At 36.3% G+C, this 18,102-nt stretch overlaps 1 protein-coding gene across 1 annotated transcript in view; it reads right to left on the reverse strand.

The window, feature by feature from the left end:
• LOC117421260 (trafficking protein particle complex subunit 11-like) overlaps positions 1–18,093 on the reverse strand; it is a 30,068-nt gene extending 11,975 nt beyond the window's left edge. The window contains exons 1-19 of the mRNA XM_034035419.3: positions 17,823–18,093; positions 15,948–16,174; positions 11,719–11,888; positions 11,419–11,489; positions 11,036–11,150; positions 10,644–10,743; positions 6,951–7,024; positions 6,439–6,535; positions 5,726–5,859; positions 5,215–5,362; positions 4,595–4,688; positions 3,699–3,778; positions 3,354–3,432; positions 3,212–3,266; positions 2,857–3,002; positions 2,441–2,502; positions 1,880–2,012; positions 1,040–1,170; positions 348–503 (exon numbers count right to left, since the gene is read on the reverse strand). Of these exons, the coding sequence (XP_033891310.3) occupies positions 348–503; positions 1,040–1,170; positions 1,880–2,012; positions 2,441–2,502; positions 2,857–3,002; positions 3,212–3,266; positions 3,354–3,432; positions 3,699–3,778; positions 4,595–4,688; positions 5,215–5,362; positions 5,726–5,859; positions 6,439–6,535; positions 6,951–7,024; positions 10,644–10,743; positions 11,036–11,150; positions 11,419–11,489; positions 11,719–11,888; positions 15,948–16,151 (2,049 nt within the window). The 5' untranslated portion in view covers positions 16,152–16,174; positions 17,823–18,093. The remainder of the gene's footprint in view (positions 1–347; positions 504–1,039; positions 1,171–1,879; positions 2,013–2,440; positions 2,503–2,856; positions 3,003–3,211; positions 3,267–3,353; positions 3,433–3,698; positions 3,779–4,594; positions 4,689–5,214; positions 5,363–5,725; positions 5,860–6,438; positions 6,536–6,950; positions 7,025–10,643; positions 10,744–11,035; positions 11,151–11,418; positions 11,490–11,718; positions 11,889–15,947; positions 16,175–17,822) is intronic.
• Between the last annotated feature and the right edge of the window lie 9 nt (positions 18,094–18,102).

The following is an 18,102-nucleotide window of genomic DNA, read 5'->3' on the forward strand; positions in this document are numbered from 1 at the left end:
CACTTCACCACTGTCACGAAATAAACTGTATCACCCACCACGAGCACTACAGCACGCACCCAGGACTGGTGACCGTGTTTTGTACATTGTGGGAAAGATACGTGTATTTATTATTTGGGACTGTAGCCCGTTGATTTATTCTAGTGCAGTACACATTGTTGTGTATTGCCTGGAGTTACTGTTTGGTCACCAGACCAGGATTATAATCATTAAAAACCCGTTTCCCACTGGATTACAATTCTCTGTTTGTTCACGGCGTACTGCATCACTCCTGCACCTGTACACAATCAGCCACTTTGCCACAACCATCCATTATCTTTTATTTGGTCACCTATAATGGTATTTACCTCAATTTTTTTCCCCACATCTTCAGTCCTTGCAACAAATTTAAAAGTGTATTTTCTTGTTTTCCTGGGGACCAGGCACATGTTCCCTTGTGCAGAAGGCTCTAGGAAATCAGTTGACTGACAGGGTTCCTCAACCACACAGTACTGGTTGTACTCCTGAGGGCAAAACATAAATCGGAGATTAGAACTGGGTTTATTTCATTTAATAAATACATTTTAAAAAACTACTGAATTAAGTGAAAAATTGGTCTTGATTTTATAAAAATGAGAACAAGCAACTTGGTTGCCCTAGAATCAATTAACTTACAGTTTTAGTTCTTGATTGTTTTTTGCTTACAGAAAAAAGACCTTGAGGTTTAAAACAAAAATTAATTTGCAGGATTGTTTACATTTTTAAAGTTTTACTTTACTATTTCATTTATTATCAATTCTGCTTATATTTCAATCTCAAAGAAAAATATTCAGATTACCTGCAAAACTTGAGAATGGAAATATGTGCCAGTGTTAAAACCTAATGTTGAAACCTAATATTTGTCTTAAATAAATACTGCTTTTCATTAAGTGATTAACTTATTTATTCATTGCCAATTCAATATGCATGTGCAGTAACATCATTCACAGCTAGGAATTTATAATTCATGTGCGGCAAACAATGACAGATGAACTCCGACAACTTGGATATTTTGAGTTACCTGGTTATTAAAGCTCACAGAGAGCTTTGAGAATCTGATAGGGTGAGGGCAGTCTGTCTTTAGGTAAACATGCAGCTGAACAGGTATGTCAACGTGGAAACTTGGAGACAAAAACTTGGCTTTGCATTGCACTGTAAATAAACAAATAATAGGAAATGAACACAAGAGATTGATTCTGTTCAAAGTAAGAAATCACATGGCAGTCTTAAAGTTAAAAAAACACACTCCCACTGAGAAAGGTATGTTGAGCATACCACATCTTTGGGAAGCTACTCCAAGAATCTTTAAAAAAAAATAAAAATAAAGTGAACACATCTCCATGCATACTTAGTAATTAAAAAAAAAAAGTTTATCTAAAGAGTACTGTACCCTGTAATAGTTCCAAGTATGTTTAACAGAATGCACAGCTTACATTAACATTTTAGCACTGTGGCAGTGTGAAAGCCCTGCCGGTGCACAGGTGTGTGGGGAATATTGGGTGGCAGGGAAGGGGTTAAATTCCTCCCCACAAAAACATGTGGGAATGGGCTGGAGCTGAAAACTGAATAAATGATTAATTAGACTACAGGTGTATAAAAAGGGTGATCACAGGTAGAATAGTGATGGTGAAGGTGCTGTGCAGCGTGAGCGCTTGAACTGCAGCTTTCTGGTCGACGCTACCCGGTCACAAGTACATAATCCAAAATCAATGTAGCAAAGAATGAAAGATACATCTGTAAACATGTTCTGTTCTCAAATTACTTTAAAAATGCCCTGAAATGTTTTTGTAAAATGAGAAATACTTTGTAACTATGTAAATTGCCCCAGGCATTTCAGGGTTAAAAACACAGCCCTGCTCACCAAAAGGTACGTAATCCTGCACTTCAATGGTGAAGTCATTGCTTCCTGCTAGAGAAACACGATCTGCCCAGAGGTTCTGTGCTGCCATCACAGCGGACGAATCACAGTCCGGTTCCGGTTCAGGACACTCGTTCTGCAGAGAAATAAAGGAAGGAGTGCTAACTACGGTTATGGTAATGTGTATTATAAGCAGCTTTATACCGAGCAGAGAGGAGAAATTGGGAGTGTAGAAATCTTGTGAAGCTTTAAGACCAGGTTTCCACTTAACCTTGACTACTATTATACCTCTGTAAACAGTCAAGTTAATACAATTAGTGGGTAATATAAAACATAAAAATTGCTAGATGACAAAAATAAACAACAACAACTTGTATATAAGCTTAACCCAGTCTCTGCCTAACATTTAAATAAACAAGACTGCAGTTGTAACTGATGCATTCTATTTAAAACAGGGTGTTTACCTTTATGTAAATTACAGTAGATTTCTAAACTAAGTGTCTAATAGTGGATTGTTTTAAATATTACATTGAAAATATGTTTTTTTTTTTTTTTTCAACCTACCATCAGCACTTTTATAAAATTCTTTTCAATTCGAGATTTCTGGTCCTCTTGAAGGGTGGAAGCTGGGTTTTATATAAAGGAAACCAAACAATAATAGACAGTTAAATTTCACAACACTCTTCTTCTGATCCACAAAGGCATGGAAGAACATGATTGGAACTGGAACTGGAATAACTGGAAGTTATTCCAGTGGCTCCAATTTAGAAACTGGTATAGTTTACAGGCTCTGTATGAAATATGCATTTGTATGATGATTGGCTTAATTAAAATCGTCATTTTTACAAAGTGGATTAAAAAAAAAAAAAAAAAAAAAAAAAAAAGGATTTGTTAACACTACTGCTTAAAAAAAAACAAAAAAAACACAACACACACAACCATAACAGGCCTTATTTTCTGCAGTCCCAAACAAAGGATACCCCTGCCGATGAGCTCCAAAGAGTAGGTGATATAGTCCTTCACCTGTCCCATCAGGTAGGAACACTTCAGAGCTGTGGTCAGGATTGAAGTCAACAGAGTCCACCACCGTTCTGTACGGTAGTCACACATCACATAATCTAGCAATCTTGAAAGAAAGACAGACAAGCATGGATTTTAATGCATTATTGAAAAGAAACATAAATAGCAAGTTTTTTATTCAAAATGTTTAGATGGTAAACCACCACTTACAGAAAAGGTTTAAATGTTTAAGCTACCAATTCTAGACTTATCCCATTTTAACACGTTTTGTGTCCTTACTGTAACTATTGACGAAACCCAAATGATTCAACTTACTTCAATGCCTTAGTATAGTCTTTTGCATGATAGTATTCTTCACCCATCTGTACCACTGAAAAAACAAAACAAAACAAAAAAACTTTAAAAAAATGTAAAAGATGATCCACATTTATTACCTTTTACATAGGAAGATACTTACTCAAGTGACTCTTCATTCTTGGACACTTGTACTTCTTGAACTGAGCTACAGCATTACTTAGGAGAGCAATTATGAGTTCCTGAAAGAACATCAGAAATGAATAATATATTTAACTGACAATTAAGTAAAAACAAAAAATGCTATGAAATGATGAGGGGTTATTATTCATGTTACTTGAATATCACCACTTCCCAAACATTTGATGCCTTTATGCAAGTGCCTGTTTTTTTTTTTAATTCAGTGTAAATGTAACAAAAGTGAGAAGCAAAAAACTTGAGTGTTTGAAGACCTGGAATATTACTTAAGCGTTTGGGGGGGGGGGGCAGATGAATTAGCAATACTTACAGAGTGGAGAACATCTCGTTCTTTACACTGGAGAGCAAGGATACCTCCTTTTTCCTTCTCAGGGTCTGGGGGATCAATACCTGCAAAGTTTAATTTAAAATCCATAAAACAATTGTAAGCCCAATCTGTGTCCATCGTCTTGCCTCAGTTCAATCTTTATAAGCATCACTATTCTTATCTTTATTATAGTACATGTAAATATGTCAAATAATAATTTTATATTGTTTATTAAATGAAAGTTTGTAAGATTCCTGATAAAAAAAAATAAAAAAATAGTAAGAGACTTATTTATCTTGCTCGTGTAGTCACGTCTACCACCAAGGTTCCTGCCATCACAATATGCCCAATAGTTCTAGAATGAATTTATGAACGTTACAATATTCTTGCTTTATTATGTTATTTATTGACATAGAACCAATGTGGCTCACAAGGTGAAGTCTCAGATAAAATATGTATTGGTTTACAGCTACTTATAACATTAAAACAAATCACCACTAAACTGCAGGCAGGGATGTAAGTAATGGGCAATGATTACAATTTATTGTGCAGATATTGTACATATTGAACTGATGATTAGTGCCCTTGATTCAAATTCCCAGCTCTGGATTAGATGACAAACTATGGAATTGACTTATTTGATCAGGTAATGGGGAGAAAAATGCTAGTTACATGCCTCGAGAGCATTTTTTTGTTATTTGTTTCTTTGCCTATGCTAATATCTAGTGGCACACAAAAAAAAAGGAAAAATACTGGACTACTAGGAATTTGTTTCATAAACATTACACCTCTTTGTCTTGCAGAAGAACACATTTAACCCTGTCAATAATGTAATTGGCTCAACATTTCCATGAATCACAATTATTCTGGGTTCTTACTATCCATAGACTTCTACCTACTTTGGTGTCCCTGTCTCCATGGTCTTTGTCCATAGAAATCGAGTGATCCAGTGGAGGTCTCTAGAGGGTCAGGACTGGGGTAGCTGATGAACGGCTACAAACAAACAAAAAAAATCATAAATAAAGAAGCCTATACCAATCACTATGAACTAGCTTGACTATACCTTTGCTAACTGTACTGCTAGAGAATCAAAACCATCTGACTGCAAGTATAATGATATAGATTTAGTTGAAGCGTTGTTAAACTGCAGTCCTCTGGGTTTAACCAATTTACTGCACTTTCAAAGAAACTGACATGTTAGCATCAGTATGGTGAATGATTCATTCGGTGCTGCTTGTGATTAAGCAATGCAACACACTTTACTCAAGAAGAGAAAAAAATAAGATGATCCAAATAGTACTGCATAGAATTTCAGCTGTTATATAATAAATATTGTTTAAAAAAAAAAACCAAAAAACACATAGCTTGCAAAAATAGCACCTCAGAACATACGTCTGTTTTTGTTTACTTATTACTTTATCAGTGCTGAAACTATCCTTCCCCATTCAAGTCTGGTGAGATAACATAACAGCCACCTTTACTGCCACAAGCACTCGTAGCTATATAATCTCTGACTTACATCGTGGTAGCAGAGCTGGTTAGCCTGCTGCTTCCATTCCTGTGCATAATAAGCAGCCTGTTGATAGTAAAAGCCGGGGTTTTGAGTCTGGATAGCCGTTAGACCCAGTTTTATAGCTTCATCAAACAAATCACCAAATGACTGGAACCTGCAGAAAGTACAAACAAGTTTTTTTTCTATATATTTTGGTTTATAACTTGAGTCTAGCTATCCAAGAACATGTTTTATTGTATTATAATTCAGTAATAATGTGAGGGGTTTCTTTTGAGCACCTACCCCCTTACCCTGTTGAAGGGATCCTGAATACTTTCCCACTGACCAAACAGTACATAATTTAGATTTAGTACCATTTCATCACTTCATGTATGAACCACAGTCTGGGACATTCCATTATAGAACAGCGTTACAGTGGTTAGTAACCTTTGAAGACCTACAGCCTGACCCTTTAAAAATGATCTGTGCCGTGTTAGTTACAATGGGCATTTTGCAAGTGATGTGCATCTTGTCTTACTGTTTGGACATCCAAGCAGCATGTTCAAAGGCAAGCTCGGCACTCCCTATCTTTTTCTTGCACAGGTCAATGTGCTTCCGAAACTGGGCAATGGCATCCAAGGGAGTGTTGTGCTGGAAACAGAGCCGGCATATCTGATACAAAAAATAAATATGATTTACCACACTTATAGCATATTACATATACCAGGTATAAACAACCTTCTAATAATGATTAGTGTATAGATTTTACATGTATTTATCTTGGGACCATTTATTCCTAAATTGCCAAGCATTTCCAACCAGCATAGCCATTCAGATGTATCCCTCAATGTTTCATGCTTGCACTATTTCATCTGTAATTTTTTTTAAATGGAGACAACCAAGTACCGAAGGGTACCCTTAATAAACTGGCTATATAAACCCATGAAATTACCAGTGTCACTTTAGATAAACAACATGTTAATCAACTTAAGTGGCTATACTCTTTGTAACTCAATGGACCAGATTATACCTATGCATTTACACCAAAATGCAATGTTTTTGTTAAAGTAAAATACATCTGATAATATTATATTTTACAATGTGACTAAATTGCGTGTTCCAAGTTACACACCTTTTTTAGTTTTTTTAAACTTTCACAAAGGTTGGAAATGCTTAGGCTGGTCTGTATTGTACAGTACTAAAAACAAGGGAGCTTTCATCAACTGAAGGAATTCATCTTGCTTCACTCACCTTGTAGCTAATAAACCCAGCCATTGTCTTTAGTTCCAGCATGTTGGTCTCATGGGCTCTCAGCTCATGTACTAGGTTATAAGCAGTTCTGTAATATCTATTAAAATACAACAGAGAGAAAATTACGGAGGCAGGATGCAGGTTATTCTTTTCTGACAAAAAACATATAAAAAAGAATTATGTTTAATACCATAACAAACATATACTGCAGGGATGGAAATAGCAGTTTGATCCATTCCTGGTTTGTGTTTCATAATACACACATGAGCTTGTTACATACACAGTGTGGCTCATTAAGCTTGTACTAAAACCTGGAATGGGTGAAACTGCTATGCAATAGGAGTCTTATTGCCATCCCTGTACTGTACATATAATACTGAATCCCTATAAAAGCTATACATATATATATATATATATATATATATATATATATATATCTGTATATCTCTATGTAGATTTAGAAACTTCTATCTTATAAATTATTATGAATGTTTAATCAAGAAGGTACTTACTTAAGTGCATTTTGTGTATCCTGCTTCAGTTCGCTGAAAAATCCAATCTTGAACTGATGTCTGACAAACAAAAGCTGCAATGCAATAGTTTTGATTAAAAAAAAAAAATATATATATATATATATATATATATATTTTAGCTCAAAGAGCCAGCTGCCCAACGTTTCGATATGTTGTACATATCTTTCTCAAGGGAGCCTGTGTTTGAATCCAAACATTGGAGGTATTTATAGGTTTTTGACGGCATGACAACTACTTGTTATTGTTTACATTCAAATTCATGATTTATTCTTACATGATGTAATGGTGTTCTATATATTATGACATCATTTTTACTTCTATCTTTGAATCTGTATTAATTCTAATTAACACTACTTTATATAAACTTATATTTTTATTATATCATGCAATGCTGGCTCTGAGGATCAGTCTAGATTTGGCCTCCACATCGCATCAGCATGCACAACTTTTGAATGAATTTTGTTTATTTATTTAAATGTTATATATTTATTGAAGTTAATTAGTTCATTCTTTTCTGTTGAGTCCCGCTGGCATAATCGTGTTCAGTCTATTTATCCATTTACTTTCTTTTATTCTTCTATATGTCGCATTGTCTAATTTGAGCTGTTCTAATACTACAAACTTTACATCATTTATGTCATGTCCCTGACTGGTGAAGTGCTGTACTATTGGTTCATTCATTTTTTTATTTCTAATTAACGAAAGGTGGTTCTGAATTCTTTTATATAAAGTAGTTCCAGTCTCTCCAACATATTTGATTTCATCACATTTTTCACAGGCTATTCCATAAACAACATTGCTATTTTTACAGTAGGTATTAGTTTTTAGTGGATATGTGGTGTTCTTATGCTTAATTATATTTTTACGTTTGTCTATGTGTTTACACACTTTACATCTACTAGTGCATATGTTAGTAGAACCTATTTTGTCAATTATTCTTTTATGTTTACTATGAACTAAAATATCACCTAAATTAGCTTCTCTTTTGAATGCTACAACTGGGGCCTTAAGAAATACTTTTTTAAATTTTTCTGAATTATGTAGAATCCGCAAGTGTTTCCAAACTATCTTAGAAATATTGGGCAAAAGTTTAGAGTAAGTCATTATTAATGGGACTCTTTTGACCTTTTTATCTCTATTTTTATAATCTAGTAGATCATCTCTTTTTAGTTTATCCACTTTTCTTAACTCCGTCTCTATAATTCTTTCTTTGTATCCTCTTTTTTTAAGATTTGTTTTTAATACATTTCTTTGTTTTACATAGTCACTTTCTTTTGAGCATATTCTTCGTATTCTTATTCCTAGACCCTTTGGGATTGCCCTTTTAGTGTGTATCGGATGTGCAGAGGACATGTGTAAATACTGGTGCATGTCAGTAGGTTTACAGAAGAGGTCAGTCTCAATTGAACCTTCTTCAAGTTTTACTATGGTATCTAAAAATTCTATTTCTTTCCTTGTCCATCGAAGGTCCACCTTAATATTACTGTGTATTTCATTTGCCATTTTATGAAACTGGAAAAGAGATTCTTCTCCATGTGTCCAAACCCCAAAAATATCATCTACAAACCGAATGTATTCTAAAGGTTCTCTTTCTGATTTTCTAAGTAATTGTTCTTCCTATTTCCCCATGTATGTACTGGCAAAATGCATTCCTAATTTAGATCCTATTGCGGTGCCATCGTTTTGTTTGTAATTCTTATCAACAAATGTAAAATAATTGTTTTCTAAAACTATGTTGATCATGTTCAGTACCTCTGCTGTAGGTATTGATTTATCTAGTCTATTATCTAGTGCTTTTTGACAAGCTTCTAAAGTTTCTTTACGAGGGACACTTGGGTACAAGGATTTTACATCCATGCAAAATAAAATTGTATTCTCTGGAAGGTTGTGTTTTATTGATTCAAGTCTTTTTAAAAATTGTGTTGTATCCTTAACATAGCTTGGTAATTTCTCAACGTGCGACCTAAGTTGTTTTTCTGCTATTTCAGCTATTGTGTGTGTTGGATCAATTGTACTGACTATCATTCGCATAGGGTGATGTTCTTTGTGCATTTTAGGATTTCCTCTTGCTAGGCCTGTTCTTGCATTATGTGGCTGCATGTATTTTTTTAATTCTTTTGATATAATGCCTTTATTGTATAGTCTCTCCGCAATTTCCTTAACCTCTTTTACCGATTTATTGATCTTATTGCTTTTAACTTCTTCATATGTATATGTATTATTTAATTCACATTCTACAGATTTCATATAGTCATCTGTGTTCATTATCACTATTCCTGAGCCTTTATCTGCTGGTCTTATCATTATATCATCATCATTTAACAACTCAGTCATAGCTTGTTCTTCAGTATTGGTTAAATTAAGTTTACATCTTTTCTTTAGTCCTACTATTATTTCTTGTTTAACTACTTCAATATACATATCTAACCATTTATCTCTTCCATCCAGAGGAGTCCATGTGCTTGTACTATTAACCTTAATCCCATGTTCATAATTACCCTCTGAATCCGAGATATTTTCATTGAAAAAATATTCTGCTAATCTCATGCGTCTCTCCCACTCCTTTAATTCAGTGGCCAGTTTATCTTTATCGATGTATCTTTTAGTCGGTATAAATTTAAGTCCTTTACTCAGTACCGCTTTTTGGGGTGTGGTTAAAGTTTTACTTGATAAATTGAATACTATGTCTTCTGTCTTATCTTTTGTGTATTTGGTACCATGTCTATCTTTGGGTCTCCTATCTTTCTGTTTTGAATTCTCTGTCCTATTCATGTTTAACTCTCTATTTTGCATTTTATTATTTACCTTAACCTGGTTTATTTTTACTGTTTTAGATTTATTTTGATTATCTTTCTTAATTATGCCACAGTATTCAGATTTTCTTCCGGTTTCATTGTCTTTAAATACAATAACTGAGAAATGGTTATTGTTGTATAAAAGATTAATTGGATCGTTCTTATTTTTAATATATTCTATTGTGCCTTCGTATTTAAAACAGTCCTTATTCTTTAAGTCTATGTATACGTGTATGGGCCTATTTAGGAGGTCTACAGCTATATATATATATATATATATATATATATATATATACACACCTTTTAGCCAAAGGGAACCCCAATGAGAACTTTTCTTTGCATATCTACAATAAACCAGGCTCCCTGTGTCCATTGTGGGCTTTGCTCCATTTACAGGAAAGATGCATCAATATGATGCCTTTATGCAAGTGCCTGCTGAAGCAAAGCATGGCTTATTCTGAATGTGCAGCATGCATGGTAGGACATGTTAAAATTAACTAAGATTGTTAAACCCTTAGCTATGTACGTAGAGCTGACTATGCAGCAAATTAAATTAGCATGTCTGAAGCCAACATGTATAGATCACACCCTCATGATGTCAAAGTTAATGAGCTGCATTGAAACACTGTTTGAACTTGAAATGCTAAACGTGGCACAAAGTGATCCTTGTTTATGGTACTGTTTCTCTAAGTGTTGACACTTCACAATTTTAGCAATACGTTAGTTATTTCTAGCTTAATCAGTGTTTAAATTGGTAACTCTTAAGCAGTCTGTTTGACAACATAAAAAAGAAATGTCAAGAAGATAAAAGTTCAATACAATTGAACGTACAGGGTCAATTTCAGGAAACTATTCAAACATGTAGTGTAGCGTTTACCTGGTGAGTTGTTTTATTCAGAAATTCTTTATGTGATTTCACCCTCCTTATTTCAGCATAGTAATAGGTCTGAGAATGTTCGTAGAAAGCGTTCTCTAATCTGCAAAAAAAAACAATAGAAAGCAAGTCAGTAAAAGACAACAGGAAACACAAACGTTTTACAAACGTCTGCTTAATTTCTGTGTCTATAAACAAAACACTCCCACACACACTCCCACAGTTTTGTGCTAGAGGTAGGAGTCGACCTGTGTTTGTGCGCATACCTGAACACTTAATGAAAAGTGTACTTTTACGTGTAATCCTTCATTTTCCACATGCTTTGGGGAATGGGAGGAAAATCCCACACAAAACACATAATCAAAAAAGAAATGGCTCACTTAAGAATAGCTCACCTAATAATATAGCCCACAAGATGATCAGTGTGTGGAAGGACAAAAAGAGACTTTCCTGAGAGATCACAGGCATTACATAGAGCTGCAGCCCTTTCAGATGCAATCAGGTCCTCACCTATTGACACCAAAGAAAGGACACAAATAACTGGATAGAAGATAAGGAACAATAATGTCTAAATAACAGCTGAAAGCTAAAAACGCATCTCATGGAGCTTAGCCAATATGTGCAATCTATTTTAAATAAAATAAATAATTATATGAAAATGACTATCTGACACAACTTTAATATACAAAAGACAAGTGTTATCGCCCTGTTATCGCCCTTATTGCATGATTTAAACTAATTTGCAAACATGGGTTTGCCACTCCTTGGTCAAATTTACCTGGGGGCAGAGGTGTTTTCTTCTGAATTAATACCACTGCTACCTTTGTGTTTCTTCCCTGTAAACTTGTCCTAGAAAAAAAAAAAAGTTTAATGATTTAAAATCCCTTGCCATATGTTTGTTATATTTTTACCCAGGCTCCCTTCTAATGACTAGAGTAAGAAGACTAAGCAGTATGACTTTGTGATGAAAGGTTTCATCAAACTTTCACTAAATCAACGTAATAAATCCAGAGGAATATGAAATTTAACAGACCTTATTCACACATTATTGCTATTTCTGATAACATACATACAGTACCTGACTATTTCCACTTTGGTTGCACACTCAGATTGCTTCTCTTTCCACTGCGCCTCATCCCAGTCAAGCTCATAGAAGACCACCACCAGTGCAGGCACCAGGTTCAAGTGTTTGTTCATCCAACCAGTTTTGAGAATTCCTTTGGGGATGTACCATTCATAGGATGTCCTCTAAAAACAAAACATACTTAAAGTGTATCTTGCAGGTCAAACACACCAATACATTTCTGTATAGATTTCAAAGGTATGATGGATTTTGAGTGGTGTATGGCCACACCCACTCAAAAATCATGCTGGCCGGAATAAAACCGGAAGTTACGTACGAAAAGGTAAACACACATGGCGACTGCCGCTGAAAACATCGAAGATGAAGTCGAAGACCCAATTAATTTTAGGGAACAGGTGCCACAATCCTACATTTTTGAACCGGTGGCGGGGCAGTGGGATCCCACTGAGCAACACAGGCAGCGACTAAATGGGGATCGACAAGAAATAGAGTTGTGGACCCTCCAAAATTCTTCAGTATCTACAGTGCCTTGCGAAAGTATTCGGCCCCCTTGAACTTTGCGACCTTTTGCCACATTTCAGGCTTCAAACATAAAGATATGAAACTGTAATTTTTTGTGAAGAATCAACAACAAGTGGGACACAATCATGAAGTGGAACGAAATTTATTGGATATTTCAAACTTTTTTAACAAATAAAAAACTGAAAAATTGGGCGTGCAAAATTATTCAGCCCCCTTAAGTTAATACTTTGTAGCGCCACCTTTTGCTGCGATTACAGCTGTAAGTCGCTTGGGGTATGTCTCTATGAGTTTTGCACATCGAGAGACTGAAATTTTTGCCCATTCCTCCTTGCAAAACAGCTCGAGCTCAGTGAGGTTGGATGGAGAGCATTTGTGAACAGCAGTTTTCAGTTCTTTCCACAGATTCTCGATTGGATTCAGGTCTGGACTTTGACTTGGCCATTCTGACACCTGGATATGTTTATTTGTGAACCATTCCATTGTAGATTTTGCTTTATGTTTTGGATCATTGTCTTGTTGGAAGACAAATCTCCGTCCCAGTCTCAGGTCTTTTGCAGACTCCATCAGGTTTTCTTCCAGAATGGTCCTGTATTTGGCTCCATCCATCTTCCCTGTCCCTGCTGAAGAAAAGCAGGCCCAAACCATGATGCTGCCACCACCATGTTTGACAGTGGGGATGGTGTGTTCAGGGTGATGAGCTGTGTTGCTTTTACGCCAAACATAACGTTTTGCATTGTTGCCAAAAAGTTCGATTTTGGTTTCATCTGACCAGAGCACATTCTTCCACATGTTTGGTGTGTCTCCCAGGTGGCTTGTGGCAAACTGTAAACGACACTTTTTATGGATATCTTTAAGAAATGGCTTTCTTCTTGCCACTCTTCCATAAAGGCCAGATTTGTGCAGTATATACGACTGATTGTTGTCCTATGGACAGAGTCTCCCACCTCAGCTGTAGATCTCTGCAGTTCATCCAGAGTGATCATGGGCCTCTTGGCTGCATCTCTGATCAGTCTTCTCCTTGTATGAGCTGAAAGTTTAGAGGGACGGCCGGGTCTTGGTAGATTTGTAGTGTTCTGATACTCCTTCCATTTCAATATTATCGCTTGCACAGTGCTCCTTGGGATGTTTAAAGCTTGGGAAATCTTTTTGTATCCAAATCCGGCTTTAAACTTCTCCACAACAGTATCTCGGACCTGCCTGGTGTGTTCCTTGTTCTTCATGATGCTCTCTGCGCTTTAAACGGACCTCTGAGACTATCACAGTGCAGGTGCATTTATACGGAGACTTGATTACACACAGGTGGATTCTATTTATCATAATTAGTCATTTAGGTTAGAACATTGGATCATTCAGAGATCCTCACTGAACTTCTGGAGAGAGTTTGCTGCACTGAAAGTAAAGGGGCTGAATAATTTTGCACGCCCAATTTTTCAGTTTTTTATTTGTTAAAAAAGTTTGAAATATCCAATAAATTTCGTTCCACTTCATGATTGTGTCCCACTTCTTGTTGATTCTTCACAAAAAATTACAGTTTCATATCTTTATGTTTGAAGCCTGAAATGTGGCAAAAGGTCGCAAAGTTCAAGGGGGCCGAATACTTTCGCAAGGCACTGTACACTCTGTAATTAGTTTAGTGATTGTCTGTTATGGCCTATAATACATTTTTGTCATTTTGTCTGTGATCACAGGCCACAGACTGTCACAGACAGCAGACCGCTGACAGTGACACTGAAATCTTTTCAAAGACGATAAATTACAAAACATTACAATAATGTACAGTAGACATGAGGATTGATAAGATGGCATAATATAAAGCAGATAAGACAACTTCAGCAATGAATATGGAAAAATAAAACGTTTCTTTACTCACCATTACATCAATGGTACAAATTTTCTAATGCAGTAAAGTTCGGATAGTTGTTTGTAATCCAGAAATACAGGTTTATATTCCAATATGGTAATGCCATAAGAACTATTTACATGTTTTGTATCCTGATGATGCACACACAAGAATTAAGTCTCTATATCATTTTAAAAGTGAGTGCTGATATTATGACCGTAGGTTTCTGTCAAAAACAGTAATGTAACTGAAATACTGTAACTTACTTACTCGTTAGGTAAGCAAGGACATTAAGAAACAGACGACCCAGTCCTCAAAACGATTTCCTTTGAGTGGGCACAATAGCAATTTTGTCCCAGCCTGTGTTGTTTTACATTACACTAATTTTTCAGCAGCACGATAATTGCTGGATGAATCAGCTTTTCTGATAACCACGATCTTAAAAATGACATCATAACTTCTTCATAACCACTTTCATACTTAACCCCTTTTCAATCCACTCTTTTCCACGATCACTGCAGCTAGTTTTATGTATTTTCATTACTGTATACTGTACTCAATACGTACTTTCGCAACAGCCTTGACTTGAAGGCGCTTTGTATTTTTCAAATCTTATTTATTACAAAAAAAAAAAGAACAAAGAACTTTTCGGTCTAAATTCCAAGCGTTATGTCTGGCGTATGCCCAACACTGCACATCACCGAGTCAACACCATCCCAACTGTCAAGCATGGTGCTGGCAGCATCATGTTATGGGGATGCTTCTCTTCAGCAGGGACTGGAAGCTTGTCAGGATAGAGGGGAGAATGGATGGTGCAAAGTACAGGCGAATCCTTGAGGAAAACCTGTTTGAGTCAGCCAAGACTCGAAACTGGGGAGGAAATTCACATTTCAGCAGGACAATGACCCGAAGCACAAAGCCAAAGCCACACTGGAGTGGTTGAACAAGAAGAGAATTAATGTTCTTGAGTGGCCCAATCAAAGTCCTGACTTGAATCCAACTGAAAATTTATGGCAAGACTTGAAAATTGAAGTCCATCGACGATCCCCAACAAACTTTTCAGAACTGGAGCAATTATCCCGTGAAGAATGGGCAAACATTTCACCATCCTACTGTGCAAAGCTAGTAGAGACCTATCCAAAAAGATTCATAGCAGTAATTACTGCAAAAGGTGCTTCTACCAAGTCCTGACTTAAGGGGCTGAATACTTATGCAACCAGTAAATTTCATTTTGTACCTTTTCTTTGCAAGGTTTGCTGACATTTAACCTCCTCCTCATATAACAGTGTTCATTTTAACCACTACAGCTTTGAATAAAAAAAGTTTGTTTGTAATTCAACAAAATGTGAAAACTTTGCAGGGGGATGAATACTTCTGCATACGTGTGTGTGTGTGTGTGTGTGTGTTCATGGTGGTTTCCTATAAAACCTCAATGATATATTTATTTAAAAAAAAAAAACATTTGATGTGCACTGAAGGTACCGCATCTGATTTCCACCTGACACAGTGCTTGCTTCTCAATCCCATGCTATATTCTAAAATACGGCACTCTTTTTCCCTGGAAAGGCATGCTCCCGATGCACTGACAGGTTGGAGTTTGTGCAACCCACGCACATGCACGTATTCACCATATTAGTATTACTATTATTTATTTATTTATTTATTTATTTATTATCTCACAAACCTGTAGGCCAGACATACAGGCTGAGAACTGTTTCCCTTTTGACATCCCCCCCCCCCCCCCCTTATGAACCGACGAGACACACTTCTGGGGTCTATCAGCTACCTGAAATCTGGCAAGCACTGAACGTCTCCTAATAAATAAATAAAGTAATTTGTTTTCTGAAGAATAACTCCTTACCTTAGTTCTGCATTTTGGGTACTCATGATCCCCAGGAAGGATTTTAAAGGAAATGGGGACCCTGTCGGCTCTTCGATTGGCACAGAATGCATCCCAGATGGCCCTGTGAACGGCGTTGTACACCATGTCAAGACCAGTCAGGGCCACAAAGGCCATGGGCCGACAGCACAGCTCTGGAGGCAGATCCCACTGTGTTGGGCTCATCTTCCCTGGATCAGGAACAGAATCTGAAATACATACATATATAGAAATAGTGTTGCACACGTAAAACAATAACCAGATAGTTATCTGTTTGCATGCCATGTTGTAATTACATATTTAACTGTACAGTGGGCAGCAGTGTGGAGTAGTGGTTAGGGCTCTGGACTCCTGACCAGAAGGTTGTGGGTTCAATCCCAGGTGGGGGACACTGCTGCTGTACCCTTGAGCAAGGTACTTTACCTAGGTTGCTTTATGTATAATGTGATATCTTGTAACAATTGTAAGTTGCCCTAGATAAGGGAGTCTGCTAAGAAATAAATAATAATAATATAGGCTATATAGTCTAACTCAGTGGATCCTAGTAGTTACCCCTGTCAAATTAGAATAATGGGCAGAACAACAATAGTGACTTTCTACATATGGGGAAAACTATCCCAATTGTTTAAAATATGTTTCTGTATAGATCTAGACACTCTTATCACCACATGAAAAACTGGCCGTCAAAAAATGGAAAACAAACTTGTTTCCCTTGTTGAAGAATCAAAACCTATAGTAAATGAAGATGGATCTTTAGACCTTGGCATACTTGTAGAGAAATGGCATAGTGCAATAGTGATCACGACTGATAGTTTTATGTTGGATGTGTTCTCTCACCACATCGCATATTGCTTTTCACAAAACACAGGCAGGGGCAGCAGTGTGGAGTAGTGGTTAGGGCTCTGGACTCTTGACCGGAGGGTTGTGGGTTCAATCCCCAGTGGGGGACACTGCTGTTGTACCCTTGAGCAAGGTACTTTACCTAGATTGCTCCAGTAAAAACCCAACTGTATAAATGGGTAATTGTATGTAAAAATAATGTGATATCTGTATAATGTGAAATAATGTAACAATTGTAAGTCGCCCTGGATAAGGGCGTCTGCTAAGAAATAAATAATAATAAATAATAATATAACTGTGGTGCAGTAAGCACATGTCCAGTATCGACTTGTATCAAATGTCAACATACAAACTAAAATCATAAGTATTCATTTTGTATAATTTATATATATATATATATTTAAAAAATCAATAGTTAATACTTGCACTTAATTTTTTTTAGTGTTTCTTTGTTATTATTATTATTATTTATTTCTTAGCAGACCTTATCCAGGGCGACTTACAATTGTTACAAGATATCACATTATACATTATTTCACATTATACAGATATCACATTATTTTTACATACAATTACAAATTTATACAGTTGGGTTTTTATTGGAGCAATCTAGGTAAAGTACCTTGCTCAAGGGTACAACAGCAGTGTCCCCCCACTGGGGATTGAACCCATAACCCTCTGGTCAAGAGTCCAGAGCCCTAACCACTACTCCACACTGCTGCCTTGTTAAGTAAAAACAATGCAAGGCAATGCATAACACACAATCTTCAATCATATTTTTATACAGAGATTTGACACACTATAACAACGAGTAAACGTTGTATTATCTTACGCCTCCCGTTTTCCTAAAAAAATATATAAATAAAAGCTCTAGTCTAGCTACAGTACTTTCCATGGTGTAGCACATTCATTATTGAACTCGACATTTCTGTGGCTTGCATTACATAGTTCCATATCGTACCATGATTAACTGTAGCATATGAACTAGAAAATTCAGTACAGTGCACAAATTCTTACTGTTTTGTTTTTTTATATGTGGTTTATCGTCTTCATCCAGAGCTCCAATAAGTAGGCAATCCGTTTTCCAACGACACGACCCAGGAAGATGAACCCAAAATCCCTGATTGACACAGCTGTTGGCAAATCAGACTTTGAGTGTCGACAACGGTCAAGCCACGATCCAATTATTCTCCTTCCAGAGGCGGAACAGGGTTGTCATATGATCTTTATACCTCACGTGATAACATCAAATATAGGGAAGTCAGAGAGCCGTATCAGACAGTAGAGGTACGAACAC

Source organism: Acipenser ruthenus, chromosome 1, assembly GCF_902713425.1.
Source record: "Acipenser ruthenus chromosome 1, fAciRut3.2 maternal haplotype, whole genome shotgun sequence".
Taxonomy (NCBI): Eukaryota; Metazoa; Chordata; class Actinopteri; order Acipenseriformes; family Acipenseridae; genus Acipenser; species Acipenser ruthenus.